Raw genomic sequence first — 26434 nt, 5'->3', positions numbered from 1 at the left:
ATGTCAATATGTCACTTGATGCAATCACTCCATCTGACAAGATTTCATGTTTTATCTCTCCTTTCATCAGAATCATCCTTCAGCATTTTCAGGATGTTATATTTTTTGTCCCCTTCATATGGATAAAGAATTCAGTTGTTTTTCCATTGGCTGATTATGTTAGGAAGGAGAACAAAATGCTTATGCAATTTTTAGTTATACATGAAAATAATGCAGGTCTCCATGATGAGATGACTAGGATTCACAAGAAAACATTTTATAGATTTTATTTTTTATTGCAAAATATATATCTCTATCACAACACACTTAAAAAATTCAAAACAAGAATCATTTGTTTCTAGTGTTCTGGCTGATTATCTACTGTTTCATCGAGTACCATGTACAGGTCTTGGTTTAAGTGCTAAACTATCTCTGATACAAACATCAAAAAAGAAAAGAAATTCATTTTCTCTGTTGTAATGTACATTCACTAAAGACTTAAAATTCAATCACATGGCACAAACATATCTGACTGGCAAAGAATGGCACCAAGGGATGTACTGTACATGTAAGAGTTACCTCCCATGAAGATTCCTTGATGCAGTTAACATAAAACATACAGTACACCAAGTGAAGCATTGCCACATTAGATCCTTGCTATTCACAAGATGCACCATGTGAAATGTTATCATATTAAAACCTCACTATTCCAAAGATACACAATGTGAAATGTTGCCATTTTAGATCCCTAACTGTTGCGATGATGCAGTTCATGCTTTACATTCACTCTGAGGGCATGGACACAGCGAAAAAGGGAAACAACTACAAATGAAATCTATGTATAAGAGTCTGTGCTACACTGTACTGTAACATCAGTGTCTGTACTACATTTTACTGTAACACCTGTGTCTGTTCTACCATGTACTGCAAGATAACAAAACTCAAAAGAACATGTTCGTGTCCTTTGTCCACAAAATATGGAGCAAAAATAAGGTATGAGACAATTCCCTCTCTTATGAATCAAAAAGCATATACAAAGTTTTGCAAAAAATTGGTAGCATGTAAGAAATAATTTATTTAACTGTTAAGCAACAAATTGTAAGTTACAGATAATATGATATTCAAGGTTCTATCTGTAAAGGTTTCACTTTAAACACTTTTGAGAAAGAAAAAGAACCCACTCAGCACACCATATCCCTTGTCATAAGTTTCCAATAATTAAACTTTTTTCCAACCAGATAATTAATTTCTATATCTACTGGGTTCATATAGAATTCTGAATGATAAATTCAAAACCTTTCCACAAACTTTTATAGACCACAAACATAGATTTCCAAGACTTATTTTTGCTAACATTTTGTATACAAGTTATGTTATACGAGAAAACAATGAAGGCAAAATACTGCATTATTATTTAAGGATGACATTCAAACTATAATTAATTTCCTAAAATTGCTTTAAAATGATCTGTAAACTAGGTTAACATTCATTGTTATTTCAAAAATATGTAACTTACGCATCAGATTTAATACAAAATAAATTGTTCTCTTAACAGAAACTAAAATGTTTAGGTTTATTTCAATTTTCAAAGACTTTTAAAAACCTCAGGGTGACCTGCTAAATTTCCAAAACTTTCAAGGCCTTGAAAATGCTACCTCATTTTTCCAAAACTGTCAAAGACCATCAAAGACCATAAGAATCCTGATCTAATATGTATCATAGATTTTGAAAAATCCTTTTCATATCAAAGAAAAACATACTTCACATGGCTTTATTACCCTTTATAAAATTAAATAACACAGCCAAACCTCTATTATAGGTAATAAAGTACAAAATGCCAATTAAACATTTTTAAACAAAAATTCACATTATGCTAACAAATTGGTCTGATGTACTCAAGACCACAATCTTGAATCTTGAAATATATTGTTTTTCTATATTCAATATTCTTTACATAAAACAAATAATTACATAATTAAAATTTTTTGCACAATTATTAACAGCATACATTACAGGCAATTATTGATATTTAATAATGACAAAGCAATAAAACCAGTTTTACAACATGTATGGCAACCAATATAAATAAATTCAGCATAAACTGGAATGTTCAAATCAAAGGCATGTTCCTTAATTCAGAATATGATGGACACAGAAGGAAGAACAAAATACACTTTACTAAACAGAAGTCTTTTGCATGGATTACACATCACATTTGCACTGTCCATTCCCAAACCATTTAGCTTGTGTAACACTGTTAGTTATCACAGATCTGAAAAGGCAAATATAAAAAACATTCAACATGATAATGTTACAGATATAGATACTTAAAATGTCAAGTTTTGTAGACAGAAAAAAAAAATTAAACTTTCTGAGACATAAAAAATGTTATCTTTTATTTACAGAGCAAGACATCAAGATGTTTTGTGGTAAGAATAAACAGAAGCAGCTACAGCATCCCAAATTAGACTCAGAGGAAACAAGAAAAAAATGTTAAGTGAGTACAAAAATTCACAGAAGATTTTGTCTACTTTTTAAGATATGGTAGTAAAAATGTCAGCACAATGGTTCACACTTTTGATGGCCTCCAAAAAATCGAGGCCACCACACACCTGAGACCATGTGTTTATTGTTAACATTCTGTCCTACTAAAGAAAGACCACCACACCTGAGAACTTGTTTTTAATTTTACCATTCTGTCCTACTAAATAGTGGCCACCCCATTTGATAAGGGTAATTTACAGAGCAAAAAGGTGGCTGCATTTGAAGAACCACTGTACAATTCATAACAATAAAATTTATGGTTTTTTTTATAATTCTAACTTTTAATAAGAAGTCCAAAGTTCATGAGCATTTTCATCATTCAGATTTTGAATTAGAAGTCCGAAGTTTATGGGTATTTTCATTATTTGGACTTTTAATAAAGAACAATTCACCAGACAAAGGTCAAGTTAAATAATCTTATTAGAATGTAGAGGGTCAACTTATCATCAGGCGAGGGTCAGGTCAAATACACTTATTAGAATGTAAAGGGCCAACTTGTAATCAGAAAAGATATCTTTAATTAAATAATTGCCAACATTTTGTTCAAGTTGGATTTAGGCTCATTATTATGCAGAGACAGGCAATATGATGTGCATGACATTACACAAAGACAGGCAGTCTGATGTGCATGACATTACAGAGACAAGCAGTCTGATGTGCATGACATTACAGAGACAGGCAGTCTGATGAGCATGACATTAAAAAGAGACAAGCAGTCTGACATGCATGACATTAAAGAGACATGCAGTCTGATGTACATGACATTACATGGGACAGGCAGTCTGATGTGCATGACATTGCACAGTTCAGACAGTCAGATGTGCATGATATTAAAAAGAGACAAGCAGTCTGATGTGCATGACATTGCACAGTTCAGGCAGTCTGATGTGCATGACATTAAAAAGAGACAAGCAGTCTGATGTGTATGACACTGCACAGTTCAGGCAGTCTGATGTGCATGACACTGCACAGAACAGGCAGTTTGATAAGTTTATAATTGCTGAGGCAGCAAGTCATGTCTTTACAAAGACAGGCAGTGTGATAGGTTTGTCATTACATGGAGACAGGTAATTTGAGAGGTTTGTCATTACACAGGCAGGAAATATTAGAGATTTGTCAATACATAGAGACAAGCAGTCTAATTGGCTTATTGTTATACTGAGACAGGAAGTCTTATGACTTAAACATTACATTGAGGCAGTTAGTCAAGTCATTACAGAGACAGACAGTCTGATGGGCTTGTCATTACAGAGACAGGTAGTCTGATAGACTTACTGTTATACAGAGACTAGCAATCTGATGGCTTATCAATACATACAGACAGGCAGCCCGATTCAGGGAATGGGCTCTCCATTACACAGACAGGCAGTCTGAGAGGTTTGTCATTACACAGGCAGGCAATCTTACAGGTTTGTCATTACACAGAGACAGGCAGTCTGATTCAGGGTATAGGGTCACCATTACACAGACCAGCAGTCTGACGGGTTAATCATTGCAAATAGACCAGCAGTGTGATGGGTTTATCATTACTTACAAACCAGCAGTCTGATGGTTCATCTTACATAGCTCTACAGATATTATGAACTACTGAGAGAGTGACAAGTGTAAGGTGAAGCTGCTTGCATCTGCAACATACACAATGGAGATAATGTTGGCATACCTCTATGTTACTTCCATGCACTGTAGCTGAAATTTCATTGGATATTGTACTTATGGAAACTGTACATGATCTAAGCACACAGCTAACTAAATTGACTCCCATATCCTCAAAAAACCAGCCTGAATTAGTCTAAAGTACACTATCTTTAGCAGTTATTGAAATAGGAAAAATGAATTTTGCCACATTAGATAATACCAATTTCTTAAAAAGCACATATTATAACATAAACAGGCTGCCTGATTTAAGGGGTAGGCTACATAATACACAGACAGGCAGTCTGATGGGCTAATCATTACATGGAGACAGGCTGACAGATGGGCTTATTATTACACAGAGACAGGCAGCAAAATGCATTTATCATTATGAAGAGACAGGCAGTCTGATGTAGTTTACATTACACAGATGGGAAATCTGATGGCACCTATCAATGAGTTTGTGCTTTTGTGAGTTTAATACCATTCATAAATGAATGATAGGCCAATATATCTGGCAGAGGAACAGCCATGAAGACCCAAGAAAGAACCACCAATCCACAGTAAACTGTCTCATATAACCATGCTGGCCAAACTGAGACTCAACCCAACAGGGGCAAAGGAATGATCCAAATTATCTGTAAAGGTAAGTGTCTTAGACCACTTAGTCACCACAGCACTATCATTACACACAGATAGTCAGTCTGATGAACATAGTCAAACCCTTTTTAAATAAAAAACCCCAATATGAATCATGTTAGATCAATACAGTGTAAAGCCTGTCAGATAAATAAGGTATGAAGCCTGTCAGATACACAGTATAAAGCCTTTTAGATAAATACAGTATGAAGCCTGTCAGGTAAATACAGTATGAAGCCTGTCAGGTAAATACAGTGTAAAGTATGTTGAAGAAATCGAGTATGAAGCCTGTTGAATACAGTGTTAACCCTGCCAGATAAAAACAGTATGAATGCTCTTAGACAATAATAGTTTGAAACCTGTTATATTAATGACAGGATCTTTTAGGAATGTTCATTACAAATATAATTTATGAAAACTGTCGAACTTTTGTAACCTTGGTGTGCAAAATATTGAAATTATGCAATAAATTTTGTGAATTTCATTTGAAATGAGCACATGTGTAAGAGTTTTTTCTGCACATAAAAAGATGTACAGATTTTTAATATATATTTCATAATGAAATATTAAAATATATCATGGGGCAGAAATGATATCAGAGTAACTAATACCACTTTTAAGTTGCCACATTCGAGATACCACTTTTGAAACATTCTTCTTCCAGCTAGAAGCATATATGTCCTTATGTTTTTATTTAGAGCCATAGTTCCATCTTTATGCCTATTTAATTTTTTTTCTTTTTGCTCCTTCTCTCTCTCTCCCTTCCACCTCCTCTAAGTCATGATGTAGAGATCTTATATTGTGTCAACTTGAGACCTTCTAGTGTACATTTATGCAATCAATAAGGTGCCATAAAGAAATTCCAAGGTATGAAATCCAAATGACAAAAACTAAGACTTAATGGAAACTGTCAGTGAATGAATTTACATGACCAATACAGTACTGTATACCTCTAATACTCTATGACAAACAGTACACATTTTTAAGAAGACCCCACCCCAAATTTGTGACTAAATATAGTAAGACAATTTTTTAATTAGCGACTGAAAACTGAACACAGCATCTACAACCAAGCCAGAATACAAGCTTGCAAACACTGCACAAAAGTTTAGGTTTGAATGTAACACCAGAGAAGCAAATTAATCTGCTTGCAATTGGTTAAGGGAACAGAAATAATGCATAGCTTCTCTCTCTCGTTTTTGCATATAATAGACACAATATGCTACATACATATGAAAGATGCATTTTTAAAGAAAAAAGAAAGCCAGGCCTGCCATCCATAATAAGACCTCAGTATGGTAATCCACATCTTTTCAGAAGTCAGACCAAACATCAGTAAGGTGCAACAAAATATCAGGCACTACAATTGTCAAGTTGGAAAATGAGCATTAAAAAAGTTCAGAAGTGTGATTGGAGACTGATGCAGTGATGGTAAACATAATGTTCAAATAAAACGTTACTGAAGTTCACTCTCACCTTAATCACTTTCTGTACAGTTTCACAAACTACAGTTCCAAACCCCATGAAGCTCAATGGCTTCTTGCCATTTCTCAACTTGATGTAATTCTTTTTGTCTTTTCCTCTTCAATATCAAGATGTGAATCTTATCTCCCACCATGAAACATACTCAGGTCATCCGCCCCCCACCCTTGCGATGGATGACAGGACATTACATAAACTTGCGACGAATGACAGGACATTACATAAACTCTTTTATAATTCATAGCAACCCTGTTATTTTAAAAAGGACTTTTCAAGAACTGGAAAAGTTTTCAAGGACTATTCGTTTTATGGAAAATGGGTCATGCTCAAATTTAAATTGTAAACACATCTCATTTCCTTGCCAGGTTATATTGCTTAGTAAATCAGTCCCATCTGCATATGTTATTAGCATGTCAGTACTGCAAAAGTACACCACTCTATCTGGTACCTACTAGTATTCATCCAACCAATTTCATACATTATATTTATTATTTTTGGAAAATCTGTACGTAAATAAAATCTTTAAATCAGTGTCAACATTTAGTATTAACTCCGATAACAATATGAAGGACTTATCAAGGTAAGATGCAACTCATTTTAAATTATAGGAGTTTTCAAGTTTACCCAATAAACTTCAATGAATTTTCAACATTGTATCAATGATTTCTTTCAGGGCTGTTCCAGTAAAACACACCCTTGACCTAGAGCTGGCACTCTTAATGCTGGGTACTCACCAATAGATGCAATTTAGAATTTTCTTATCATTTTAATATGAACTCTGTCAAATCAAGTACCTTGGCATATAGTTTTAAAAATTCGTCTTACCTGGGTACTATATGTTTAAATGGAACAGCCCTCAGTCTGAAAGCGATAGTACTAAAAAGGATGTTCTCGCTCATGAAATAATTCTGAAATCAAACCTGAAATGTGTTAGAAACGATTGGAACCATTTTCCGTATTTATTCTCGATCTCTATAGCCCCTTTGCTTCTCGCTGGAAGGCAGGGCCTGGCGCTCCTGTCCTCTTCGTAACCCTGGTTGCCTAGATCTCTCTCCCCTTTTGCCATAATCTAAGTGTCTGCTATTTATGGCCTGTGTTTTCTCCTGCCACTCACGATCAAAGTTTCGAGCATCATCTGTAATATAACAGTGCATGTAATCATAAGATAGATTTATCCATAACACAGAAAATCTTTAAAATGTTTAAAACATGTATAGGTCTTTTTCTGGAAGCCAAATCTGGGGTTTTTCCATGCCAATATTTAACGCACGTGCAATCAACATAGGACATCTTTTAAGTGATTGTCATTACCTGAGTTCATGTTCACGGAGAAAGTTTATGACAAAGACATGAAGGCTTGACCACTTTAAACCATTTACAGAAATAGTGAGTTAGCAAATCAAGAGTATATCTTTTTGAAAATTTGACATCCAAAATTCAATACTACAACATACACATTCTACACCATATAAATGCAAATTTACTGTTACATAATAAATCATTAGTTGAAAACCTGCATAATATGTAAAAGTGAAAAAGGAATTTGTCAAGAATTATTGTCCATATGACATCCTTTGTAAAATTATGGAAGTATTCAAAGTCGGTTAATTTCATGTTTGTTAATATTCTGTCCCTAATTTTATCTTAAAAATATGAAACTTGACAAAAACTATCTTACCATAATTAAATTCTAAAGTGGCAATTGTTGCTTACTAAATTTTAATTTCAAATCAATGTACATATGTAAAAGAACATTGTAATCAATATTTACTATTTGTTTAAGAGCAAACTATAATTTCAACGTGTGGGTGACTCATTATTTCACGCAAAAATGTTTGGAGGGGTGCTTAAAAAGAGGCACAAATGGGCTTCAGAAGCACCTGTAACGACTAAAATGTGAATGTATTCGTAAAGAGGAAAGTTTACAAAACTTTTCTATATAACCATATGTAAGAAATTTCAGCTTGAAATAACCACTAAGTGATGATTTTACAAAAAGTGATCAAAGACCAATATTAGAAAAATGGTGGACAGTGCATGTATTTGAATGCTTCCTGTAAATGTATTTAAAAAGATATCATGAAGATTAGTTCATTTTTAATTATGCATACTCAAATTATGCCAAAAACATCGAACTGTAAGAGCAACATATAATTTCAACTTATGGCTCAAGAATATATTTTGTACAAAAATGTTTTTGAATTCTGCATTCTCAAATTATGTAGAAAACATTCCATTTTATATTCAATAATTCTGAGGGGAAAAAAATCATCCCATGTTACTACTTAATGAAATGTTTACTGCAAATCATGGTGTGATCGGTGAGTTCCCCATCTTCTCTGAGGATGTCAGCAATCCACTTATTCATCAACAATTCCTCTTTTAGAATCCTGACAAATTTTGTCACATCCTGTTTGTCATCCACTATTACAACCAACACACAACAATAGACTGGCATGTTACTGTTTACTATTTGGGGTGAGCTATAATATCAACATCTCTATTCATGTAAAAGAAGTAGGTCACTTGAGTTGCCCTTAGTCAACTGCGCATGACCACTTGAGTTGCCTTAGTCAACTGCGCATGACCAAACCAGATGTGGCTATGGGACAGATTTGGTCAGCTAAAAATAGTATTAGAAAATCATCTTTATCCCCACAGCAGATCCCACAAAGTCCAAGTACAAAAATTCAGAAATCGGATGAGGTTATTTAAATATGCATGCCAAATTTCATTTGTCTACAGTAGGTGATGTTTTGCAACAATGTTTTTGTTAAAAATTTCAGAAAGTTTTTTTTTTTTTAAAATGAATGTCAAATACTGCTACACTGATCTGAAAATCTGATCATCTACATAAGAATACACAAATGTGCATTTGTCTACCCGAAGTAGTTTTTGCTGAATAGCACCAACAAGGTTTAATCAAGTAACGTTACAGTACATAATGGTCGCTAATTCTTAAAAGGTCCTCGAGTGTACATATGCATCTAATTATATACTGAATTGTCTATGCTGAATGGTTTTTTTTGCAGTCTTGCTATAAGCTTTTTGTGACAGGCATACAGATGGACACATCAAAATGTCATAGCTGCAACAAGGGCAAACATTTTCAGACAAATAAATGTATAGTTGAAGTAAACTGGGCTAATTCAAATAAATATATTGGAAGAAATTACTTTAGTCAAATTTCAATACTGTAGTCATGTTTGCATTGATTTCATTAGGTTCACAGTTATTTAGTGACTAAAGTGAATCCATGCACAGAAGCCATTTTCAACTAATGAATAAATTAATAAAGTAAAGAATCTAAAACAAAGTTCCAACAGAAAGGTACAAAGGGATGTGAAATGGTAATGGATCTAAAACTTTATCCCAGCTAGACAGGTACAGACACATGTGAAATGATACTGGTCTCAAGCAGTGTCCCAGGCAGAAAGGTACAGAGGGGTGTGAAATGGTAATGGATCTAAAAGATTATCCCTGCTAGACAGGTGCAGCGGGGTTGTGAAATGGTAATCATTAATGGATCTAAAGGTTTATCCCAGCTAGACAGGTGCAGAGGGGTGTGAAATGGTAATGAATCTAACAGTTTATCCCAGCTGGACAGGTATGGGGGCGGGGGAAATGGATCAAAAAGTTTATCAGAGCAAGACAGGTAAAGAGGGGTGTGAAACACATCCAAGTTATGCAGTAACAGGTACAGATCAAGGTGATAGGGTGATGGATCTATAACAATATCCCAGCTACACATGTTCAGAGGTGTGTGTGTGATTTGCATTTTTAACATAGCTTTAACAAATTTTTAGTCGTATTATTACAATGTCTGCAATGTGGCAGTTTATTGTGATGTCTAGCACTGGGGCTTCATGCCACAGACATGTAGCATGATGTCCCATGCCGTCACATTATCCTGACAGCATGATGACAAGTCCTAACACTAACCTCTTAATGCTGAGTGCCTAGTGAGGCAGCTGTTTGTACCATTTTTATAAGTCTTTGATAGGACTTGGTTGGGGTTCGAACCTGCAACCTTTTGCATCCAAGGCGGACACTAATCACCTGGCCACTGGAGCAGTCTCAGAGGGGTGTGGGACTCCACCCCAGCTCTGCATACCACACCATTTCTGGCCTTCAGTTTGAGATGTGCAACGTTTCAAGATTGTCATGCAGTCTTTCTTGTGGAACTGTGCCCCTTCAAGATCAGTAATTGTCTATGCACCTCACTGCTTAACAGAGCGCCAAGTTATTACATTTTATCAACACTGACTCAAAACAACCCCCAAAACATGCGGATAAAAAGGAAATTTTTTATTGTAAATTATGTTTCTCTTGGAATACCTGTCTGACAACTGTTATCAATTTCTGCCATGAATTCCAGTCCCCAGGAATGATAACACAATTTCTCCTTTGTATTTACATACATCTAAAATATTACATATGGGAAGTAACTCTTCCATGATACTATTATAATTTCCTCTCTTGTCACTGCTCAGTTCTTACCAGATTAACAGGCATTTTCCAGTTTAAGCAAGAGCAATCCATCAACAAGGATGCTCACATTTCCTGGAAGGTGTGGGAGGGATGGATCATAATTCGATCAGGTATGTATTTGCAAATAAAGATCATTTTTAAATTTCCTTTCTGGCAAGTACATTATCCAATCATATTAAACGGAGGATAATAGGTTAAGTGAATGCATAAGCATCCAACCTCTACCGTGTTCACATTTTGGAAGACAATGGTAAAGATCCTTATGTGAAGGATCAAACCATTCGCTTAATGAGAAGCAGCACAAATAGCCTGATAAGATCTGACTTTGGCTGAATACTTAGAATATCACTGATATCTTTTTTTTTGGTCCTTTTAGTAGAACTACAGTCCAAACTTCTTCTGACCACACAGTGTGTGTGTGTAATTTGGATTTTTAACATAGCTTTAATAATTTTTCAGTCATATCGCTAAAATGTCTGCAGTGTGGCAGTTTATAGTGATGTCTAACACGGGGGCATCATGCTGTAGCATGCTGTCCCACCCAGTCACATTATCCTAAGACCAGGCCAACCAGTCCTAACAATAACCTCTTAATCCTGAGCGCCAAGTGAGGCAGCTGTTAGTAACATTTTTAAGTCTTTGGTATGATTCGGCCAGGGATCGATCCCACGACCTACCGCATCCGAGGCGGACGCTCTAACCAGTAGGCCACTGTTGTGGTGTCTGATCACACAGAGCAGATGCTGCAAGGAAGAGATGTATTTTATACATAGTAGACAAGACTCTTGTATCTTCACTTGTCTTGCACTTACTGCACTTGGTTGACATTTTATGCTGAAACAACATTAGAAGAGAAGAATAAGCATAAATTAGCAATTAAGCATGTTAAGAAGTGGCTAATACAGTACCCTTTACTAACAGAGCAAGTCAAAATAGTATTCTGCTAAACTGTAACAACATGCAATCAATGATAACATGTTATACAGATTGCTGAAATAGCTATGTCTACAGAAAGAGACAAAATCACCTGAAATTTGAAAAATAATGCAAACAACCTGTAGAGGAATGATTCCTACAGACAATAAATTCAATTTCGAGGTGGATGGTTAAAAAGTTTCACTTTTACTGGCATGGGTTGTTACATAGGTATCAATATGAAGCTGTTAGTATGGAAATGAAGCTAAAAACTATTGACACCTAGAGGCTGTAATGGGAATGTAATGGACCAGAGAGTTACTGCCTTTTGTCTATGAGACAGACAGAACACAAATTTTTGTCTTTTAGTTGGGCTCCATTCAGAAGGTAGCAGGATCACATTCTAATATTTATGTGATCACAGAACGTATCTGAAGGAGAAATCTTGGTGTCTCCAAAATTTTGGGTGTGGAAAGAACTTTATTACATCATGCAAAATGCACAATCGTAAAACAACATGAACAGTAATGTACTAATGTTCTCAACCAAAAATGGACCAATTAACAATGCAAAAAGATAATAAAACCAAACAATTCTGGTTTTGCAGAAAAGTGACCGAACATAATGTTATTTGTAGTGGCCAAGTTTTAACTGAAGAATATCCAGTATACAGGTTGGCACCTAGTACTGGCAAGGGAAGGTAATTTTAAAAGTACCTCTGAAGAGTTACTTCCCTAATTTTACTACTTTTAAGCAACTATACTGTATATGGGCTGGAAAGAAACTGTGTTAGTCTTTCTGGGAAAGCTACATTAATTCCAAATGCAGATTTATTAAGGCAATGTATGGGATGGAGAAAAATAACCTATTCATCGGATGTAGAATAAAAAGAATAAACTATTTTAGGTTAGATTAAAGCATCGCATAATGTGTCGGCAGATCAAGGTGCTTTTTTGTTGATTATACAAACAACATAGACTCAGACATTATGCAATGACAGATCTGGGTCTACAGAGTCAGTAGATGGATCTGACTTGTACAGGAATAAATACAGTAGTTAAAATCAAATGTATGAAATAGTTCATCTGTCATCTGTATAAATTCGTAAATCTTATAACATGATATGTATTGTCTTCTGTACATCAATGCAAAATGAAGTGTCATTTTACAAGAATTTTACATGTTTGGGGAACTAGCCCCATGTTCTTCTAAAGATTAGAATGTGAACACTGTAAATTTACCTTCCTCTAAGTTTATGAATTCCTGGTTTTCATGCAAATCTCCTGTGCTTGTGTCCTTGTTCTTTTCAATGATGTGTGCTCGATCGTTGATGTGATGTCCGATGGCCATTTTCTCAATATTTCTCTCAGAGTCACGGAGAGCTTTGCGAGTTTCTTTGATCTTTTTGAAATAAACAAATTAAGCAATAATCATTTCAAATACATAAATACTAATAAAATACTAACATATATACTGTGAATGACACATTTTACACCTGTCCCATGTTTAACAGTCTTTTACCTAGTCACTAATCGGGCATGACTAACCCTTGAGATTACCTACTAACAGGTCTCAGTGACCTGCTTCTTTGGCCAATGTCTGCAGTCTTGAACTAAATTTACTCTGCAGAAACCACCCATAACTATGACCTCTGACCTTCAGACTCCATCAAATAAGCTATACATATCTTTCTTATATCCGCCCTAAATGCACGCCATCCATAATGTGAGGTCAAAGAAATTCTTAAAATCCATTGTTTTTTATCCATGACATTTGACCCTAATCCAACTGGACTTTTTCATATCCGCTGTATCAATCATCAACATACATCGATGAAGGTATGTGCAAAAAAATGACAGATTAGCACAAAAACTATTTTTCTTGACCAGCACCTGCAACCATTTGATGCCCCATATTCTATCACTTCATTTCTAAGCACCAAAAGTCATCTACAAAGTTTGGTACAGGTCTGTGATGTAGATGAAATGTTATTGTGCACAGACCAATTCATTTCATAGTTTTGACCTAGTGACCTTCAAATGCAAGGATTTCCACAATGTCTGGTCCAGCCAGGGATCGCCAATGTTGCAAATTGGAATTTATTTTTTCTTATTGGCGAAAAAAACAACATCTGGTGATCTTTGTGGTGACAGCATCTTTTGCTGTTAAAAACTGTATATACAGTCTTGGGTTTGCAGTCGAGAAATTCAAAGGCACTTTGACATAAAGTCACAGACTTGGATATATAAATTGCTCTGGAATCTATTGTTACATAAACAAATAATTTGTTCATATTGACAAACCACCATAACACAGCATTGTTATATCATAATCTGTTTATGCTGATGTGTGGCCTTAGTATTTGGTGCTGTAATATAACCCAAATAGTCAAGGCTACCTCACTAGCTACATTTGACCATCTCTGACGGCAGGAATGGGAATGACTACAAATCTATCAGTTTTTTCCCTTACTGAAAAATGTACCAGAAACAATAGTTTTGCTGAAACTTCAAAGAAAACTGATTACATTTGAAACATTAATCGTTCTGTATATAAACTAAGCAAATGATTTTTTTGTCTCTGTCAATGTTTTACAATTATTTGATGTTGCTGCAGCAATAACAGTCATTTGTTTGGTACTTCACAGAGCGTCTTTAGTGGCGGCTTCAATAACACACAAACCTTCATCAAAGCAAGCCAAAGACCTCTGATAAAAGAAATTTGGCAACAAACTTAAATAAAAACATTGTTTCTTTTTTCAGTGATTGTAACAGATTTACTATGCCATTCAAGTTTCCTATTTGCAACAAAAAATTCTTGATTATGATTGCTACCAATGTCAATTTAAAACCCAAATTAAAGTACCAATAATTTAAACTATAGATATTTGGCTGCTGAATTAAATGAAGGTGGGACATCTCACAAGAATGTTAAAACATTTTAATTTGTTCACGTTTTCAATTCCCTCTGAATAACTTCATCCCTTGGTAGCCTCGGCATCATGGCAACTGTCTCTAGCGTACCAAAACTTAGGCCAGTTTAAGTACATGTACCATATAAACATATCCAGCCATGTGCTACTAGGATAATAAATATCACAGTGAATTGTTTCGTAAAATGTGTTTGTTGACAATGGGATGAAGATGAAACGAGGACTAATGTTTTTTTATATGTATGTTTCAGTTATGTTTTCTGATGGGATTTGACAGATACATGAATTTTCTAATGTTCGAATTCATGGATTTTTTATGCACATGTATATTATTTAACACATTGTGGAGTGTACTACACAAATGTAAGTTGTCAATCTACAAGGATATTTCAGACTAGTTGTCTTCATTTAATCAAAATTTCCATTTTTTTCTCTGCATATTGAATTGTTATTAAATTATTTGTTGACTTTCACTTTTTTTTGTATATTCAATCATTTAACCATTGGCATTGCTGGAGCTTTACATCTATCTTTCACTAATTTAACTTCCAACCAAAATCGAGCCTGGGTGGGACGTTTATAATAATTTAAATAAAATATTGGGAGCATGCCACCCCAACCATAAAAGGCATGATTATAGTCATGATGATGATGAGTGTCCCAAAAGGCATCATTATAGTCATGATGATGATGATGAGTGTCCCAAAAGGCATGATTATAATCACGATGATGATGACAAGTGTCCCAAAAGGCATGATTATAGTCATGCAGGGATCGTCCTGGGCTTCGCCAATGTCGCAAATTGCGATTTTTTTTCCTTATTGGCGACAAAAATATCCCATCTGGCGATTTTCTTGGCGACAGACTTTTTGGTTATTTAATTTGTACATACAATCATGGATTTTGACTGGATAAATTAAAAGGGAGAATGAAAGGAAGCCATAAACTTGACTGAGCAATGCATTGGAATCAATCTGTTACACAAACGATCCTTTGTTCGTATTGACAACCCCATCTTTAGAGTGCATTGTTACATCATAATCTGCTTATGCTGACATCTGGGCTGAGTACTGTATGCTGTGATACTGTCAATCATGCTACCGAACTATACCTACAACTGACCAACTTCTGAAGACGTGAATAGAACAGATACAATTAATTGAATGGCTAATCCTTCAGTTGTTGTTGTTTTTTGTTTTTTTTACATATACCAATACAATAGTTTTGCTGAACCTTCAAAGAAAACTGATAACCTTTGAAGTACCGACTATTGCGTATAAATACAAAGCAAATGGAAAAAATCTCAATCACAATTATATTTGTCGCCAGTGCAGCATTTTACTCATTGATCTTTTCCTTTTGCCATCAATATGTGTTATGGCTGCAGAGACTTAAACTCTGCAACAAGAAATAGCGCAAAAAAAAAAAAAAACCAGTTTTGCATAATTAATAATAATTATTTATTTCTCAAAATACAGGAGTGAAAGAATCCCTAAATTGGGTGTGAATTTATGCTTATATATACGGTCCAATATTGCCAGGTGTTGACTCATGTAAGTTTCATTCGTGGGAATGGAGATCCTAGTTTGCTGGTCGAGAAAATTTATACAGCATTCAGTGATCATTCTTGGGATTTAGGAAGCAATTCACTTCAAGCTTTGTGAAGCTAGCCATGGGGGGGGGGGGGGGGGCTGCCGAGAGACTACTGGTGTCACCTGTCAGCACTGTAGACTGTGAACGTGGATTCAGTAAGATGAACCTCATAAAAACTGACATCAGAAATGTACAGATGTGAAAAATTAGACTTTGAAACTGCATTCAACAAGTTGGCAGCCCTAAGATCGCAACGGATCTTCATATAACACTTTGTAACATTTTGTTAATGCTTATTGTACTTAGAGTATTAACTAACCCATCTTTTGTAATTTTCATTGCCTGTTACATTAATAGACTAAATTAACACTTCAAAAAATGTACACTACTTGTTCTGGCGACACTTTTTGAAAATTGGCGACAAAATATTGAGGTTGGCGATTTTTTGGGGCGACAGCTTTTTAAAAGCCAGGACCATCCCTGGTCATGATGATGATGTGTCCCAAAAGGCATGAGTATAATCATGATGACGATGACAAGTGTTCCAAAAGGCATGATTATAGTCATGATCATAATGAGTGTCCCAAAAGGCATGATTATAGTCATGATGATGAGTGTCCCAAAAGGCATGATTATAGTCATGATGATGATGTGTCCCAAAAGGCATGATTATAGTCATGATGATGATGATGAGTGTCCCAAAAGGCATGATTATAATCATGATGATGATGACAAGTGTTCCAAAAGGCATAGTTATAGTCATGATGATGATGAGTGCCCCAAAAAGGTATGACTAAAACCATGATGATGAAGACTCAAGTTAGTGTTTTGCATTGTTCAAAATATGTACCACTCAAATTTATAAAATGCAACAGTTCCTTAAGTAAAACCCCAACTGATTAAATTCCAAGCCCAGAGCTCTGCAAACAACTTACTTGCCTTTTGTAAACAACAGTATCTAAGAATGTGACCCAAATAAAAGGTTGACATATTCAATAATAGGTAATAAGCAGGTTAAACTGACCTTGTATTGGATTTGGTGGTCTAGCAAATCTTCCCTGTATACATACTTCAATATTCATCATCACATGATCTGTACAGTCAACAGTGTCCAAGAAACTGAGCAACATCTAAAAGGAACATTTACTGTAATAATGACCACATGGACAAGAGTTGTTATATCATAAGCTCTCTTGCCAGTACAAGTTTTTTCAATGTAAGTGCCCAAACCTTTGAAAATTTTGCTTTTTTTATCAAAGGAGTTTTTCTCCCATTTTTTAAAGTATGACCAAGGTCAGTTATTATGGAAAAGTCCTCAGCCAATGTAACGAATTGAAAATTGAAAAGCTTGCATGACTTTTAAGGAATTAGTCACAACTGAAAAGGGTGCATGACTTTGAATGAACAAGTCACAACTGAGTAGCCTGCATGACTCTGAAAGAATTAGTAAAATTGAAAAACCTGCACGAGTTTGAAGGAATTGGTCACAATTGAGAAGCCATATGTCTTTGAAGGAATCAGTCACAGCTAAAAAGCCAGCATGACTTTAATCACAACTGAGAAGTCAACATGACTTTTAAAAAATCAGTCACAATTAAAAATCCTCCATGACTTTAAAGGAATCAGTTATAATAAAAAAACCTGCATGACTTTTATGGGTGTAAAGTTGGAGTATTAAACTTTAATTTTAAACAAATGGTTTTACAAATATGTTCAAGCAATCCAAATTCACTCAAAAATGTAAAGATTAATTTCCATTTTCTTCTAATACTTCTTGCTTAATAGGAAAATAAGAGTTAGAAAACAGAAGAATATGGAAAACATAGCCTATCATGAATTGTATTTAAAAAATACTGCTGAATGAGAACTTACAAATGTATCAAATCTGCAAATAACTGAAGATCACAGACTCCAATTATCGAACAGATACACAAAGAATAATACATCTCATGAGAAAATGTACGCAATGTGACAATTATTCAAACCATATTGGTTTTCCACAACAGGAAGCTCACATGGCTGATTTACATTAAGTTGTAATTGCTACAGATTTTCCAAGATTTTATACTGATGATGATTACTGCAGTTATTTACCCGAGTTGTATCCCATGATGTTTACACTGAGAAAGACCAGAACTTTTGGCCCCAAATTTAATAAGTTTCTTCATTAACTTAAGTAAAAGCCATCCATAAATTTTGATCATGGTCTCTGAGATCAAATGTTATTCTGCAGAAACCATTATTCTTCTTTCAGTTACAGTAACCTTGACTATTTGGTCTTAAAGCCCCCAAAGCGATAGTCTTCTTCCCTACATCAAATGCAAAACATGCACAAAGTTTGGCTGAGGTATGTGATTTAGAGCTAATGTCACTATACAGAATTTGTTTTCAATCAGTAACCTTAATCTTTGACCTTCTGACTCTGAAATCAATAGGGTTCTTCCTTAACCCATGTGAAACCTAACACAAAGTGTGATAAGCACAGATGGTGTATAACTAGAGCTTTTGTACAGTAACCCTTTTTCTTCTTTCAGTATGTGATTATGACCGCAGAGATTTTGAGTTTGAAACTGAGAGGCTTTTCGCTTACCCAAAGTGTAAGGTCTGGTAACTGTAAATGGTTGACAACTTTAGTTGTGTGAAATGAAACTGGTAACAGAGCAATGAATGGACAAAAGGACAGACACCATACAGCAGGCTGTATATAAAAAAGTGACATCATAATGCATACCTGCCAAACCCAAGAGGTACAAATATAATTGCTGAGGCAAAAAAGCATAATGTCACAATTACAATAAACTAAATGATAAATGTACATATATAAATGTAAATATCTTTAAACATATTTTTGTACTAACCTGGATCTGCAGCTGGTCCAAGTTCTTATCACAAATGGGTAAACTCCATGTGGACAGTAACAGAATGCAAACACAAAGCACATTTTATTTTATACACTTGACACTAGTCCGAGTTTCCTCTGACCCCTGCCACCCCATTTTGGATATATGGACACCTATGTTGGGGTGTAGGGTCAGAGTCCATTGCACGACCTCTGATGTCATTGATATGTAGGCTGCAAGAGTTGTGTAGTCAAATGACTAGGAATGCATATGGCGAGATCCAGGTCAAATTTCAGCAACGACGTACTTTCCTCTCATATTCTAATCGATTACAAGCACGTATATTTTCAAGAAAGGTTGTTCAAGTTTGCTGGGCCAGCTAGTAACTGGTGTCGGTGAATTCCAAATTTCTGATAGGGAATGGACTCTGACCATACACCCCAACATAAATATCCAAGTATCAAAAATGGGGTGACAAGGGTCAGAGGAAACTCGGACTAACTTGATACAACACACACATTTCAACTTATCTGCACGTTTCAATTTCCACTGAGTGATAGCAAAGTCAACTCCATGAATCCTGCAATCAGCATAGTGATGTGTCACATCACTCGTTTTTTTCTAAATTTCAAAGTAGAATACTGATTTGTTCTTTGCCTGATCTGACATGTTCAAAATTTTTAAAAGAACCCTTACCTCCAACATTTTTCAGCCATTTATGATTCACAAGTCACATCGCTAAAGCCTATATTACATAACATTTTGTGCTATTATTTACAGTCTTGACTGGTCCTTTAACTATTCTGTCCTATTATTTACCCTTGACTGGTGCTCTAACCAATTCTTGCCTCATTATTATAATGATCCTGCAAGACATCAAGCTTTAAGAAATCAGTTATCTTGGAAATCTATCATATCAAGTGTTATAAATAGAACATGGTGATGTGTGTGTGATTTGGATTTTTAGCATAGCTTTAATAATTTTTCAGTCATATCGTTACGATGTCTGAAGTGTGGCAGTTTATAGCGATGCCTAGCACTGGGGCATCATGTCACAGACATGTAGCATGATGTCCCACCCAGTCACATTATCCTGACACCAGGCTGACTAGTCCTAACACTAACCTCTTAATGCTGAGCACCAAGCAAGGCAGCTGCTAGTACCATTTTTGTAAGTCTTTGGTATGACTCAGCCAGGGATTGAACCCGTGACCTCTCGCATCTGAGGCAGACACTCTAACCACCAGGCCACCGGAGCCGTAGGACATAGTGATAGTATCTGAAAAGTGCCTGCAGATCTACAATGGATAAGTGTACTTTGCAGAAGCCTTCTTTTTTTTTGAATAATTCTTAAATTTATATGATGTGTGGGATGAAAAGATGATAATAAAATCAAATACATCTTATTGGTTGCTTTTTTTCTTCATGTACCAAACAAATGCAATCCAAATGTACACAAGCCAAAAACATTCAGCGAAAACAACAACATTATTACACAAAAAGCAAAATATTTGGCAGGTAAACAAAATGTAATGAACACTTCATTCTGTAGTTAATTTTTCAAAACTTAACTCTCTTAAATCAAATGCTATAATAATCTGGAAACTGGTGGCAGATTTGTCATCAGACTCTGGAAACATCAGGGAAAAGCAGTTGGCAATCCATACAAAACTTTCCAGTTTATAATCATCTATGTGGTACAGGTAAGACTTACCCCTCCAGGTGCTGATCTTGTTGATGCCATGGCCTGGAATATTTTTGGAGGCTTTCCTTGCTCCGTGTTGGAATATGACATGAATGAAGACTGCGTGTAACAGTGAGCATTAGGATCATTCCTCATTCTCTCCTACAAAATGAAACAATATATAAGCAAATAAACAAAAATAACAAGTGTTACAAAATATACAGTAATATCCGTGAATAGCAAGATAAACGAAGGAGAGTACCAAAAACAAAAGTGTAAAAAGACAACTCCTGTTTCTGCGAGGCAACTTACAAAATTGCTTTCCATACTCTGCATCATTTGTCTCATGCTTCCAAACATGTCAAACATTCCAAAGGGAGTTAACTCATCATTTCTCCTCTCTCTACGTGGACGGTCATTGTCTCTGCCATATGTAATTCTTGCTGGTCCAGCTCCAAATCCAAAGTCTCCAAAAGGATTTGAGAACATCTCATCCATTCGTCTCATATGATCCCTGTGGGCTCTGCATAATAATGAGAAGAAAAAAATATTTGAAACACAAATTTGCACAGGATAAAAACACATTAAACAAAATTAATAAAATATATCGTCACAAACACTTGGTGTCCCCTTCTTGAAATATCAGCATTTTTATGCATGTGAATAGAACAGAAGACATAATTACAGTTAAAATGCTTAGGATTTTTTAAAAATAGTCTGTGGGTTTAATGCCAATTTTCAGCACATGACAGACTGCAGATGATAGCCTGTATATTTGGTGGAGGAAGAACCACCAACCCATGCCTACATTATCCAAGCTGAGACTCGAACCTATGTGGACACAGGTAAGCACCTTCAACCACCCAGCCAGCCAGACAGTAAGACAATGATCTGTTTAACTGTCTAATGAAAGTAGAATTCTGGTGAATGTAAAACAATGTCCATAATAACTCATCTCCATGAAACCTGTATAGTAGATTTAAACTTATTCTGACTGGGCACATTGCCAATAGCAATTCTTCTCCATGAAACCCATATAGTAAATTTTAATTAAGTCTAACAGGACACAATGTAAACAATAACTCTTGATGAAACCTGTATGGTCGTTATTAGCTATTTCTGACACAATGCCAATAATAACTCTTCTCCATGCATCCTGTGTATATTTTAAATCATTGACTTTATAACAGAACTGCATTAAGAGAAAACCAAGACTGATAAGAACTTGATAATGTAGTTTTCACTTTCAGTGAGGTAATTTTTCTCCAACACATTTAACTGTATAATTTTTCTCCAACACATTTAACTGTACACAAAACCTGGCATTTACAACAGCACCCAATTATAAAACAAAGATTGACCAATAAGTTGCCAATGCACCTATCTTTTTTTTTCTCCATTCAAAACTTCTTGGTCAATCCAATCCACGTGGTTTCTTTCTTGTGAAGACATTTCCTCTGAACAAAATGTGCAACTTTTATGTACACGACTGTACCAACACATATTTGAGACACATTTGTATTATGCAGAAATTGCAGAAGTTACCTAAACAAAATACCCGATGCAACAGGACACAAAAATGGAAGTTCATTTATATATTTTCTTTTGTATCTATTATTATTTTTATTTGTAACAGAACTCAATTCAAAATAAGTTCAAAATATAATATTATGTATCACTTGATGAATCTATAATATGAGAATTCATTTCCTCTGAGAATGACAAAAGCAAAATTATGTAACACAGGAGTAATATATAATGTAGAAATAATATATACAGGGTACCCAGCAGCATACTTATAGTTCAACTGGAGAAAACCATGCTATTTTCAATGTCAACCTGCATATTTTATATGCTGAAATCAAAACTTAATCACACTTAAATATCACTAAACCAAAACTTCATGTTTTCTCAGCTATCAATTTCACCTTTGAAACTAGCAAAATGCTAGCTTAAGAGCATCAATTTAAAGCGTCAATTACTGAAGTGATTTCGGGGCCCCCGAGTGGCTGAGTGGACTAAAGAGCTCTCTGTTATGGATAACTGCCATCTCGCCTGTCTGTGTGGGTTCGAGTCTCAGATTCGGCCAATATGGATATGTGAGAAAGCTTGTCAGTAGCTTCTCGTGGGTCGGTGGTTCTTTTCAGGGCGTTTTCTCAGGTTCTTTCTCCACCATTATTAGTGGCTGCCATGTATAGCCTATCGTGTGCTGAAAAATGGTGTAAAGCACTACAACAACAACAACTAAAGTGATTCTGATAATCAGAGAGAATCAAGCTAACATGACCTGCTCTAGTTCACAATTAGATTGCTAAAACAACACGGTTCAGCAGTGGTAAATGATCATCCAAAAAGGACTATTTGGATCTTTTGTAATTGTTGTATGTTATATCCCTCTTGCAGTGACAATGTTACCAACTGATTTCAAGGTTTAGATTTAAAAACAAGTGAAAATATGCAAAGTTACATCGGTAAAGATGTAATCATTTTTTGTCAGGATCTAAAAATATAATACCAAAATGGCCATATTTGGGCATTATGCAGTCCCACCTGCAGATTATCATTTTTCAACATAGTATTAGTCTATTATACAATACAAACAGATCTTCAAAACTGAATGAAAGATAAATTTGTAATAAAAAATCTGATGCCATGATGAATAAGAAATGAAAATTCAAAGGAAATATGGAATGAAGAATTAAGTGTACTTTCCTTTTATTTTTTTTTCTCTAACATACCCATTTGTTATATGCACAATATGTGGGAAATTATTTTTATTTCATTTAATCAGCATCTTTGGTTATTAAATTTGATTGTTATGTAAATTAAATTTAGATGTTTATCATGCAAAACCTATAAAATGTCAGTGCTCTTTTCAGGTTTTTGTTGTCTTCACCTGAAATGCATGTAGGAAAAACATTATGTTGGCTATTTCTGAATACATCCTAATACATCAAGTTCCAAGTGATTTCCCATTACCATAATGTCTAGTTGTGATAGAAACATTGCTTTCCATTGGCTATTTCGCTCGTGCACGAGCAGAAGGATAAAAGTTGGGAGTTCTTATTTTTTATTTTGCTTAATGGACCCATCATTTTCATATCAAGACCACTCTTTATACAAAATGCCCATCTTATCCAAATTTTTGCAAAGGTTCATCTGTGTGCACTCAGACTGGCCTGCCTTAGTTCTGAAGCCAAAAAGTCTAAAATCCAGACAAAAAATAGGATTTAGACCACAGGTGAATTTTGGATGGAAAAAAAAATTGGGTCCAAAAATTTAGGTTTTTCCATCTGTATTCTGAAGTGCAACTAAAACTTCCCGATTATTTGGTATCATTGTAGAGCTATGTCTGTCTACCTTTCTAGAATACTACCCACTTTAGTGTATCATACATGACCTTGATGCTGCAGAGCTCGGCCAGGTAAATGCAGTGCCGGAGGTTAATGAGTTAAAATGGATTTAGAAAAATGGGTATTGTCTGAAACCATTTTCTTTTTTACTTTTAGGATATTGACAATTGCTTTTACACACGTGTCGAGTCAGAGCCGGTTGGAATAACAAGAACCCTTTTTAAAAAACTCTGCAATCTTTCAATTCATTAGTAAAATTCTGATTGCAGACACTACAAAAAGAGACACTCTAGAAGTCTAAATTTATTAACAGTATCATAAAATCAGCATATGTGATGAGCAAGTATGGTAATATTTAGATATACCAAGTTAAACACCTTAATCTGTATTGCTTAATTAGTGAAACAAAACATCTTTGTTAACTTGTCTAACTGTGCATAGCTTATATCATAAGCTTTCAATGGTATGTTCAAGTATATCTGAGTTCATTTAATTATATTCAAGTTAAAAGGTGGGCCACTAAATAAAGCTGTTATTTAGGCAGTAAGACATCACACTAGTCCTACAATGTATGACATACCACATCAGTTTTGTTTTAGTGCTATGTCTTACTATCCAAATAACTGCCTTGTATAGCATGTTCCAATGTCATTGGCATCGGAAGGAATAGTCAAAATTTCAGGAATATCTCACTTTTGGCAGCATATATCGACACTCTTCCACTAATTGATGTGTAATCACTATACTTACTGTGCTGTCTTTATCCTGGTGGAATGAAAATATGACATTAGCAAATGAAAGCATTTTCATGTTCCGTCAACATACATTTGAATTCATTCCAATCTGACAGTAGTTGAGGTATGCAGAAGTATGTTTAAGTAGGTTCATGTGGCAAATATGTTTCTTGAACGAAACGAAACATTGCTTTAGTTCCAATAGGCATAATATATTTTTATTTGTTTCGTTAAAGAATAATATTTCAACCTAACCTGATTTCGGCATTCCCAGCTTTCATTGCTTTCCAGTCAACTGATTCTTTTGTGAGAATCTGAATTTATTAGAGAAAAGACATCAGAGTAAGTCTGAGTAAAACATTATGACTTTACTTTGTAGAAGAGCGACAATATTTTAATTGCCAGTTGTGTGAGATATTCCTGAAAATTTGTATTTCGTTACGATGTTAGTTGACATCAAAATACACTACACAGCACTGATGCCCAAAATATAAATATCAGCATCAAGGTCTTACATGTAGGACTAAATGTCGCACTAATAACATAAATCTCAAGTGAGGTGTTTTACATTGTAGGACTAAATTATCATGTTAGGGACTAAAAACTGGATCAGTATTTTCAAAATACATCATGTATAACTGTGTCATTGTCTTCATCATACAATGCTGCTTGTGGCCGATACAGACCTTCCTACCATTTTGTTAAAAGTAAGTAACTTCCCGATTAACAAAAATCTTTCATTTCCAAGCATTATATATCGAAAGTAATACAAATTTTTTTATATAAAAAATCACCTCTCGTTGTCACTAAATGGATTATTTATTCATAAATGTGAAATTTCGTTTCACTACATACAGACTACATACTGTGTACACTGCATCAAAATCGGTGGATGGAAAGTTATTCTATGACATACTCGTTGAGAAGTCATGCAGAACACTTAGTGGAAAGAGATGGGACATGACTGTGTTTTTTAATCAAAGTACCATCCCCACCCACCTTTACTTAATTGTGCATTTACCAACAGCCTATTTACAACATAGATGGGTCATTCCAGCAAAATGCCACCATTTTGTTTAAATTTTAACTGTCAAGACCAACTTACGCGAAGAAGGGATCTTCACTCAGATCTCTGAAGTGTGAGCGTCCCAACATCTTCAAATGATAGACTGATTTAGCAGTTTGTCTCAGTTGTTGCGCAAATAATGCCTCACCTAAACCTTTTCTCACGTCTAGAAGTTTCGAATTGGTAAGGTATCTCGTATCTAGGTCACGGAAACAATAGTGCGTGTCGACTTCCGTTTCTCATTCGGAATTTCTCGGCTATTTCTGCGAAACAAAATATACAAAATATTTATTTGTTGTTGTAGGGTTCAACGCCATTTTTCAGCACAAGATAGGCTGTAAATGGCGGCCAGTATAATTGGTGATGGAAGAACCTTGGAAAACCCCGCGAAGAACCACCGACCCACGAGAAGCTACTGGCAGGCTTTCTCACGTACCAACGTTAGCCGAGCCTGAGACTCAAACTCACGATACCGGGTATGCATGTAGGCACAGTAATTTGCCTATAAAATTATACATTTTGTTCGCTTACTATTTCACCGCAAAAGAAG

General features: G+C 35.1%; 1 protein-coding gene across 5 annotated transcripts; it reads right to left on the bottom strand.

Moving 5' to 3' along the window:
• Nucleotides 1-254: 254 nt before the first annotated feature.
• Nucleotides 255-26434, bottom strand: LOC149781688 (myeloid leukemia factor 1-like). 5 transcript variants are annotated; one of them, XM_089935777.1, is made up of 7 exons: nt 26416-26434; nt 21044-21254; nt 20762-20893; nt 18798-18905; nt 12924-13083; nt 7197-7411; nt 255-2251 (listed from the first exon to the last, which is right to left on the bottom strand). In XM_089935777.1, exons 2-6 carry the CDS (start codon nt 21236-21238, stop codon nt 7236-7238), a joined length of 771 nt encoding a protein of 256 aa, XP_089791903.1. In that variant the 5' UTR covers nt 21239-21254; nt 26416-26434; the 3' UTR covers nt 255-2251; nt 7197-7235. The 5 variants fall into 5 exon arrangements, with proteins under 5 accessions (XP_089791903.1, XP_089791901.1, XP_089791902.1 ...); XM_089935775.1 differs by lacking the exon at nt 26416-26434 and adding an exon at nt 25924-26125; XM_089935776.1 differs by lacking the exon at nt 26416-26434 and adding an exon at nt 24835-24914.

This window comes from Sinohyriopsis cumingii, chromosome 15, assembly GCF_028554795.1.
Source record: "Sinohyriopsis cumingii isolate HCF-2022 chromosome 15, ASM2855479v2, whole genome shotgun sequence".
Classification (NCBI taxonomy): Eukaryota; Metazoa; Mollusca; class Bivalvia; order Unionida; family Unionidae; genus Sinohyriopsis; species Sinohyriopsis cumingii.
Note: the sequence above shows the minus strand (reverse complement) of the source record. Positions and strands in the feature narration are given on the sequence as shown.

Excerpts from the sequence above, each read along its gene's own strand:
- LOC149781688 (XM_089935775.1), bottom strand. The coding sequence starts at position 25,973 with ATGTTGGGACGCTCACACTTCAGAGATCTGAGTGAAGATCCCTTCTTC. Across the intron at positions 20,894-21,043 it reads AGAGTATGGAAAGCAATTTT|GAGAGAATGAGGAATGATCC; the intron begins GTAAGTTGCCTC and ends TTCATTTTGTAG. Across the intron at positions 7,412-12,923 it reads ATTCATAAACTTAGAGGAAG|ATGATGCTCGAAACTTTGAT; the intron begins GTAAATTTACAG and ends GTTATATTACAG.